At 38.5% G+C, this 10,468-nt stretch overlaps 1 protein-coding gene across 1 annotated transcript in view; it reads left to right on the top strand.

Moving 5' to 3' along the window:
* LGSN (lengsin, lens protein with glutamine synthetase domain) overlaps positions 1-3,246 on the top strand; it is a 40,378-nt gene extending 37,132 nt beyond the window's left edge. Inside the window, exon 5 of the mRNA NM_001082227.1 lies at positions 1,825-3,246. Coding sequence (NP_001075696.1) covers positions 1,825-3,024 — 1,200 coding nt within the window. The 3' untranslated portion in view covers positions 3,025-3,246. The remainder of the gene's footprint in view (positions 1-1,824) is intronic.
* The last annotated feature ends 7,222 nt before the right edge of the window (positions 3,247-10,468 follow it).

The following is a 10,468-nucleotide window of genomic DNA, read 5'->3' on the forward strand; positions in this document are numbered from 1 at the left end:
AAGGCAGGGCGAGACACAGATCTCCCACCTGTTGGTTCCCTTCCCAGATGTCTACAGTAGCCAGGGCTGGATCAGGCTGAAGCTGAGAGCCAGGAACTCAATGCAGGTCTCCTGTGGAGGTGCAGAGATCCATCACTTGCTGCCTCCAGGGTGCACATTAGCAGGCAGCTGAAACTTGCAACGGAGCTAGGACTCCAATGTAGGCATCTTAACCATTACACCAAAGACCTGCCTGAACTGAGAACTCCTTACTGTATACTCTTAAGTGTTGGTTAATTCTGGGTATTATGGTGAATAAGCCAAAATAACACCTTATTTGAAATGTTAACAAGTAAAATAAAATTAGTTTATAAGTTCCTTTTGATGTCAATGATTTCAAAATTTCCATAAGACCATGCTTTTTCCTTTTGCTATGATATTTTCCCTATCATTATACTTTTTAATTTATGATCACTATTTTCATATCTAAGATCATAACCTCAAAAGCACAATCAATAAAAGCAAAAATAAACAAATGGGATTATAACAAACTTAGAAGCTTCTACATAGCAAAGAAAACATTAACAAAGTGAAGAGACAACAGAATGGGAGAAAAAATTTCCAAACTATGCACTGGATAAAAGATTAATATTCAGAATATGTAAAGAACTCAAGAAGTTCGACAACAAGAAAACTAATACTTCAGTTAAGAAATGAGAAAAGGATAGGAACAGGCAGTTTTCAAAAGAGGAAATGCAAATGACCAACAGGCACCTGAGAAAAGGCTCAGAATCATTAGTCATCAAGGAAATGCAAATAAAAACCACAATGAGATATAATCTTGCTTCAGTTAGACTGACTTTTATTTAAAAATCATAAAATAACAAATGCTGGTAAGGATGTGGAGAAAAGGAAACCCAGAAACATTGTTGGTATGAATGGAAATTACTATAGCCATATGGAAAATAGTATGGAGATTCTTCAAAAAGCTGTAAAATATATCTACTACATGACCCATCTATGCCACTTCTGAGAATATAGTCAAAGGAAATGAAGATAGCCATATTAAAGACATATCTGCACTTCCATGTTTATTGCAGCCCAATTCACAGTTGCAAAGATAGGGGATCAACCTACATGTCTACTAATTGATGACTGAATAAAGAAAATGCTGTATATATAGATGATGGAATATTATATTATTCAGCATAAAAAATGAAATCCTGTCATTTGCAATAATATGGGTAGAATTGGAGATAATTTATGCTAAGTGAAATAAGCCAGACATGCCAAGACAAATATCATATGTTTTCTGTCATATGCAGAAGTTAATGTATATAGATATATGCATATGTATATGTACGTGTGTGTGTGTGTGTGTGTGTGTAGAGAGAGAATAAAAAGTATGGATGTTCTATTATTTGCTATACTGGCAGTTTTAAATATTGTTATCACTGAATCATGGAACCAACATAATATGCCTTCTTTCCTTATCTTTTGATCTTTATGGATCCCACATTAATTGCTATTAATATTCCTGTTTTCAAAAGAGTATGTATGTGTGTTTAAATAATTGTTATATATGAAGTGAATATGGCAACATTTAAATAGTTAAATCTATAACAATAGTGGAATTTCTTAAAAAGAGCAGATAGAGTCTTCAAGGCCTAAAATACTAAGAATTATTTATAAGAGTACTTTTTTGGGTTTTACTTTCAGGTATTTAGCATTTAGCTAATATTAAGTTAGTGTTATCAAATGTCAAACATAATTTTTTTTTTCTCATCAACAAGGCTCTTTTTCAACTCTGATTTGTTTTCAACTTCCTGTATCCTCCTTCTTCAGGAAAAAGTGATCCATGGTGTTTTCATGCCCAGAGGTTATCTTGAATTGATACCGAATCCTAAGGACAATGAAGTGAATCACATAAGAGCCACGTGTTTTAACAATGACATAGTCCTGATGCCAGAGTTATCAACCTTTAGAGTTTTGCCATGGGCTGAGAGAACTGCAAGAGTGATATGTGACACTTTCACTGTGACTGGTGAGCCTCTGTTGACATCCCCAAGGTACATTGCAAAGAGGCAACTGAATCAGCTGCAGGACTGTGGCTTTTCCCTCCTCTCTGCCTTCATCTACGATTTTTGCATTTTCGGAGTGCCTGAAATTATCAACTCAAAGACCATATCTTTTGCTGCTTCAACATTAGTAAATAATCATGACCAGCCATTCATGCAGGAACTTGTTGATGGCTTATATCACACTGGAGCCAGTGTTGAGAGCTTTTCCTCCTCTACCAGGCCAGGTCAGATGGAAATTTGCTTTCTCCCTGAATTTGGTATAAGTTCAGCCGATAATGCATTTACTCTCAGAACGGGCGTCAAAGAAGTGGCAAGGAAATATAATTACATTGCCAGCTTCTTCATTGAGACTGGATTCTGCAATTCAGGAATACTGTCTCATAGTCTCTGGGATGTTGATGGGAAGAAAAACATGTTCTGCAACAGTTCTGGGGTTGAACAGCTCACAATCATTGGGAAAAAATGGTTGGCAGGACTCCTGAAGCACTCTGCTGCTCTCAGCTGCCTGATGGCACCTGCTGTTAGCTGCCGAAAGCGTTATTCCAAAGAGACCAAGGACCTGAAGGAGAGCGTGCCTACGACATGGGGATACAATGATAACAGCTGTGCTTTTAATATCAAGTGCCACGGTGACAAAGGTGCCCGGATAGAAAATAAACTAGGTTCTGCAACAGCAAACCCATACCTGGTACTGGCTGCCACTGTTGCTGCTGGCTTAGATGGACTTCAAAGCAACCTTGATGACTTGGCTGGTCCAGATGACAGCACAGACCTTTTCCAGTCAGAACCATCTGAGATTCCTCTGAAACTGGAAGATGCCCTTGTGGCACTGGAGGAAGATGAATGTCTGAGAGAGGCTCTGGGAGAAACTTTTATTCGATATTTTGTGGCCATGAAGAAATATGAGTTGGAAAATGAAGAAACAGATGCTGAGAGAAATAAATTCTTGGAGTATTTTATTTAGAATAGAACTGTTAGCTATTTCTTTAGGGATGTGGTTATTTATTAACATATCTACCAGAAAGATGAAGATTGAACTCTTGTAATTAATAACAGCAAGACCATAAAAGCTATTGTTCTTTTTTGTCTCCATGTAACATATGACAGATAAAGTGGGCCTGCTGAAAGAATTCTGATTACTGAAACAAACAATAAAGTTGTGGTGAAGCTGTGATATGCAATCTTACCAGTTCTTGTCAGTCAGTCATTATTTCCTTTGTGTATGTTAACCTACATAGGAATATTCAGTTTAGCTTTTTTTTTTCAGGGAATAAATATAATCACACATTAAAAAAATGGAGCATTAGAAAGCAAAACCTAAATGACACAAAAAAGAAAGGAAAAAGAAGAAATAATTTCAATTATACACATAGATTGTGGCTGCTTAGGAGATAAATATGCTAATATAACTAATCAAAACATATTAAAGACCTGGTTTGCAAGTATCATTGTGATTTTTCTAAGTAGGATTAGTAAATTTTGCAAGAATAAGTCATGATGACAAGTCAACCGAATTCTCACGTGTCTCTTCTCTTTTCACCATGTCCACTAGACGCAGAACTTCAAGACTAAACTATCCCCAAGAAACCATTCCATAGGATATAGAATTAGGGCTGGGAACAATGAGGTCAGATTCTAAAGGTTGTCAGAGCCTTTCTTTACACAGTGCCTGCTGTTGAAGTCCAATACATAAAAGACAGGTAGAATGGGGTGTGTGGGTGGGCTCTGTTGCTTTGCTCCATTCTTCAAAAGTCAACATTTCTTTGATACCTCACTCTAGTGATCTGTGGAGTGGAAAAACAACTACCTAGTCTAAATTTGTATTTAAATTATAATTGCACTGTCTTCAGAGATCAGTATCTTCCTAAAGAATATTAGATGGCCCATCCCTTTGTTTGAATGCGATAACATTGCAGCTATCAGTAAACTTTGGCTTCTTTTGGCAAGAAGTTGAAGATCTGTTTAGCAAATGAAAGTATCGTTCTGCAGCTGAGGATCAAAGAGAAGATTTTATATTCAGTGAAAACCAACTGCACAGTTTCAACTTAGACAGCAAACACACATGCAGAGGACTAGAATTTGATCCTCCTATTAACATTCTTAGTACTCTGGAGTTTTTAAATAGTGAGAATCTTGTCTGTTGTCTGTGCTTCACTAATGGTTCGCCTCTGTTTTTCCTTTGAGGAGGAAAAGTGTGTTGGGGAACTAAAGAGTAAGGTTCCTGTGTGTGTGAGCGTGTGTGTGTGTGTGTGTGTGTGTGTGTAGTGGGGAGAGGGACAGGGTATAAGGGTAGAGAGAAGGCACTATAGGCTGGATGGGGAAGGAAAGGAATCTGCCCTGGACCCTCTTCAGTGAAATCCCACACAGTACATCCTTGTTGAGATCAGGAGGAACCTCATGGCGGCTTGTTAGTTGTCACCAGTGATTTTCCTGGCCTCTGTTCTCCATAGTAAAGCCACAATGGGTCTGCTGGAAACACAGTACAAAGAATAAAAATGACATTTTTTGAGCCACTATTATGCCATATTATTAGTTGGTTCAGGCCAAACAGATGTGAGTAGAGGCATTGTGTGGAAGCTCTATTAAATTTCCTTGAAGATGAGTTGCTGTGTGCCCCTCCCTCCCTTTCTTCCTTTCTGCCTTTCTCCTTGTGGGCAGGCCTGCAGATGATCTGACTAGGAGATTCTGCCCACAAGGTGGCGTCAGAGGTGGAAATTCTGCTTTGTGGAGCAGAAATTTTACTCGCCTATGTTCAGCTTTCCAAAACCTGAGAAACATCTATTTCATTAAAGCCACAGTGATGTTGGCTCTTTGTTACTTGAGACAAAACTCACTTTCTTTTTTCATGCATGCATGCATGCATGCGTGTGTGTGAGAGAGAGAACGAAAGAGAGAGAGAGAGAGAGAGAGAGAGAGAGAGAGAGAGAGAGATTGAAGGGATTTGGGAATGAAAGAATGGCTATATAAGAGTGAATGAAAGGCCGGCGCCGTGGCTCACTAGGCTAATCCTCTGCCTGCGGCTCCGGCACACCGGGTTCTAGTCCTGGTCGGGGCGCCGGATTTTGTCCCGGTTGCCCCTCTTCCAGTCCAGCTCCCTGCTGTGGCCCGGGAGTGCAGTGGAGGATGGCCCAAGTCCTTAGGCCCTGCACCCGCATAGGGGACCAGGAGAAGCATCTGGCTCCTGGCTTCGGATCAGTGCGGTACACCGGCCACGGCAGCCATTGGAGGGTGAACCAACGGTAAAGGAAGACCTTTCTCTCTGTCTCTCTCTCTCACTGTCCACTCTGCCTGTCAAAAAGAAAAAAAAAAGTGAATGAAAGATGATTTCCTCATCTCTTCATATAGCGAGGAGAATGCAAGTTAATGAGGAGGATCCACCCATGCAGTAATCTTATTGTTTCTCTCCCTGATGTAGCTGTGCAGACCTCCTGGGCTTTCAGAAGAATTCATCTTGGTTTTACCACAATGAATAAAAGATGGTATAAAAGCTCTGCTAATCACAGTATTTGTAGCCTTGGTTCCCCCCATTACGTATTATTATTACAGTTTATAAAACACAATACTCATTATGAACTGGGAATACTGTCATCTTGTTATATGTACAATAATGAGTGGGCAGAAAATATTCAGCTACATATTACAAATCAGTTTATATCCTAAGTTGGTGTAGCAGTTTCCACAGGAACTTCAGTGAGGTGTGTGCTGATGTGTATTCTTGTCTTTAAAGCAAATAAAAAATAAGCACTGGCAAAGTTTAGGGCTAAAGAAAGATTGGGGAGGGTAGCTGTAGGAAGGCTATTTCTTTGATCAGTTTACAGGCTTTATATTGCAGAGGGACCTTTTTACTGACGCTTCTACATTCTTGGTCTAAGTTAAAAGGGCCAGACACTCGTTCAACAGTATTTATTGAGCACTCTTTGTGTGCTAAGCCTTCTACCATCATACCTGGGGAGATCAAGATAAGGAATGATGAATAGACATGAAAAGTTTTGGAATGTGTATCTCTTAATGGAACAAAAAGACTTTTTTTGTAGGCCTAATGCTGCACAAGACTATTTAGATGTCTGCTTTATGGCTTGAAAATGATGCTTTATGAACGTCTTTACAGAAATTACTTTCTTATTTTCATTTACTATAATTGGTCTAATCAAAGCTTATGGGAAAATGTGATTACTGAATATAAAGTTGGTTATTAAATGAGTATACATAAGAAGTGTAAATTCAAAATGATAATGTTGACTAGAAACAAAAACAGTATCATAGGGAGATGTTTCTATTTTCAAGGACACTTTATAATCTAAAATTCCATTTTACAGTGTCTGAATAACAACAGAGCTTGAAATAATGATCAAGGCAATGCAAGGTCTAAAAACCTTAATAAGAAATAAAAACTGAAACAATGCAGTGAAGTCTGAACTTTTCAGCAACGCAGAAATGTCTATTGACACATATCCAGTCATTGTTTAACAAATAAACTTACCAGGGCTGGCGCTGTGGCATAGCGGGCATAGGGTAAAGCCACTGCCTGCAGCACCAGTATTCCATATGGGCTCCAGTTTGAGTCCTGGCTGCTCCACTTCCAATTGAGCTCCCTGCTAATGTGCCTGGGAAAACAGTGGAGGATGGCCCAAGTCTTGGGTCCCTGCTTTCATGTGGGAGACCAGAAGAAGCTTCTGGCTCCTGGCTTCCATCTGACCAAACCCAGGCCACTGGGGCCTTTTGTGGAATGAACCAGTGGATGGAAGATCATTCTCTCCCTCTTTCTCTCTGCCTCTACCACTTCTTCTCTGTAACTCTGACTTTCAAATAAATAAATCTTTAAAAAACCAGAAAAACTAAAACCAAAACAAATAAACTTACCAATGTATTCATGTATAGGTATTATTGCACAAAACTTACTTTAACCTTGGTTTCCTGTTAAAGATGTTAAAGCTTACATCCCAACATCACTTATTTTTACAGTGCCCTCCCTGTTAAAGCTCTTCTGATGTTGTCAATAATGAGCAGTTTATAAGACATTTACTAATAGGACGTGAGGGCCAAGTATAAGAGGCAGAGATCATATCACATTTGTGTTTATATTTTGTGTTCATTGCAAATGTTCTGAAATTCAGTAAGTGGTTAATCAGTCAATGCATATGGGGTAAGCATAACAGTACTGAGCTTGTATGTAATAGACACACAATTCATATACCCAGAGAGAGTCAGAAATAGAGATGGAGACAGCTGATGGATAAAGTGGTTTGTGGTTTCTTATTAACTCTAATATTTGATGAGATGAGCTTCAGTTTCTTTGTTTCTAGAAACTTTTGAGTAAATAGAGTTTCATAAAGTTGATGGAGATCACAAGAAACAAAGGACAGGGGTGGAGCGGATATGCTTTGTTTCATAGATTTCTTATGTTTTTGGATTTCCTCCCCTTAAGACGCCTATTTTCCAAATTAGACTCTGCCCATCAAATGCATCATGCAACCCACATGGACTGTACTCTGGACAAGCTTGAAGGAAGCAGCAGTGATAGGAGCCCCGCTGTGGCATCCCACGGCACACTGCAGGTGCTGTGGTCCGGTGGCACTGATCATAGGGTCTCTCTGGAGCCATTAGCAGTGACTTCCAAAACTATTTTTTGTTTTTCTTTGGCCTTTTTAGGTTCTGTGAGAGACTTAGTATCTTAACAAATTCCTTTTCTGCTTAAGCTAGTTAGAGTCTGCAAAAAGAGATCTAACTGAAAATTAGTATATTAAAGGACATTCACACAGCAAGAAAACTTTGCTAAGGAGAAGGGAGAAAGGTAAACAATGCTGTCTTGTCAGGAGACTAGGAACAATTTAGTGCTTATATCAGATTTAGAGTTAAAAAGGTTTATTAAACTCCTTGAATATAGCATACATCATGTGCGTGCTTTCTCCTTCACTGCCTTACTTCATGCTGTCTACAGTTTTATGGGGAAGGAGTGCTCATTATTTTAAAAGCCAGAGATTTAAGGCTCAGAGAAGTGTGGAAGAATTGGACATCAAATGCAGGTTTGGGGTAGGCATTTGCCATAACTGGTGAGAAACCACTAGATATGTCTGCATCCTTTATAGGAGTACCTGGATTCAATTTCCTGCTCTGCTTCTGATTCCAGCTTGCTGCTAATGTGCACCTTGGAAGCAGTAAGTGATGGCTTAAGTACTTGGGTCCATGCTGCCCACGTTGGAGACCTGGATTTAGGTCCTTGCTTCTGGTTTCGGCCTCTTCCAGTCCTGGCTGTTGTGGACACCTGAGGAGTGAGCCAGTACATGGGAGATCCCTGTCTGTATCTTTTGGCCTTTCAGATAAAAATAAATAAAAAACAAAAAATAAAAATAAAAATCCAGTGTTCTATTTTGAGTTACCCTAAAATGCCTTCACTGTACAGTCCTGTTGAGTATAGCACTGACAATCGTGTTGCATGTTACAGTTTAAAGACCTCTGGGCAACAAAATGTGCAAAAGACAGTTAAGTGACTGAACTTTTCCTTTTGGTTAATAGACAGCTCAATTTGTTCTATCTCCACTAAATTCTAGTTTGTAGTTAATATGTTAGATGACAAACACATCTCAGCAAACCAGTTATGAAATTGTTCAGACAAGTAACTACCTTCTTGATTATTCAAGCTACAAAACTCATTGCAAGGGAAGCTAATGCTATAGAACTTTTCTCAGAGAAGACCAGTATAAACCTTAACTAGCTTTGATCTTGTTTTGAACAAAAGCTAACTGTGGAAGTTTCTGACAGATCTGGAGGACAGACTGGTATTATTTATTTGTTTACTTGCTTTTATTTAAAATTTTTGATTGATATGTAATACTTGTACATTTTCATGGGGTAGAGTACAAATTTTGAACACCTGCATGTAGTATAAACTGACCAAATCAAGTAGTTTGCATTTCCATTTTCTTATCTGTTCCCTATCTTTGGAGCCATCAGCTCTCTGGGTATATAATCTAATACATTATTAAGAACTATAGTCATCTTGCTGTGCTGTGGAACACTAGAACTTATTCCATCTGTCTGTGTTTTGGTACATGATGTCCAAATTCCCTCTATCCCACATCGCCAACCCTTCTCAGCCTCTAGTAATCACTATTCTGAGATCATACTAAATCAATTGGACAAGAACCTAGCATTCATTAAGAAAATTAAATGTTTGATATTTCTCTCTGGTTGCTTAAGGAATGACAGATTTGAAATGAGGGAAAAAGATGTAAATTAAAGGGAAAGACAATTGGCTGAGAACCTGCCATACAATGAGGTAACAGAATCTTCTTTTTTAGGATTCTTGCTAAGATAAATATGAGAAACTGATCATATTAAAGATGAGAAAAAATAAAAACTTACCTAATAAACTCATAAATCTAGATTTTATAGAACTGTGAATATATGATTCATTAAAAACTAATGGTTATCTATTTATTGAGCATGCCGACAGACTTACTGGTTCGTTAGGTTGTAGAGAACCTTACAAACCTAAGCTAGAGGGCAGCAGTGCACCATCAAACAGGCAGTGTTGCTCTCAGACTTCATTGAAAAGGCCAGTATTAAACATGAAAGTAACCAGACCTCAAATTAACGAAAATTAGAAAAAATGTATTAGGACTACTCGCAGCAGAAACACATTTTCAATCGCATGACTTGTATTTGAATATATTTAGGTTAACAGTTACTAAATACACACTCAATATCAGAGGGGAGAGGAGAGAGGAGCTTCACTGACAGTGAGAGGGATATTGAAGAGACATCAGGTAAATGAAACCATGGAAACATAGTTACACTATGTGATGCTGAAATGAATCCAGATTTCTTAAATTCTGGATGGCTCTGCAATGGATTTGGAATAAATAAATCTGAAAAGCACTAAAAAGGACTTTTTTCCCACAAAGAATGCTTTTTAAAATTTATTTTAAATGTTTAATATTTAATAAACTACACAAATAAAATGAAATATCTAGATATAATTTGCTTATTTGGAGGTTCATTTAAATATGAGTCAGATTAAAACAGCCTCTAAAACATCTACAAATAAAATAAATTCTACAGAAAATTAGTTTCCAGTCCGTGATCACTAGAAAACATATGTATCAACTCTTTTTTTTACATGATGAATATTAGTATCTATAGTGTGAAAAATGTTAAATTGATGTTAAATATTAAATGTTAAAATATATTAAAGGGGCCGACGCTGTGGTATAGTGGGTAAAGCCACTGCCTGCTGTGCTGGCCTCCCATATGGGCAGTGGTTCTAGTCCCGGCTGCTCCACTTCTGATCCAGCGCTCTGCTATGGCCTGGGAAAGCAGTAGAAGGTGGCCCAAGTCTTTGGGTCCCTGCACCTGAGTGGGAGACCTGGAAAAATCACCTGGCTCCTGGCTCCGGATTGGCCTAGCTC

Source organism: Oryctolagus cuniculus, chromosome 5 (assembly GCF_964237555.1).
Source record: "Oryctolagus cuniculus chromosome 5, mOryCun1.1, whole genome shotgun sequence".
Taxonomy (NCBI): Eukaryota; Metazoa; Chordata; class Mammalia; order Lagomorpha; family Leporidae; genus Oryctolagus; species Oryctolagus cuniculus.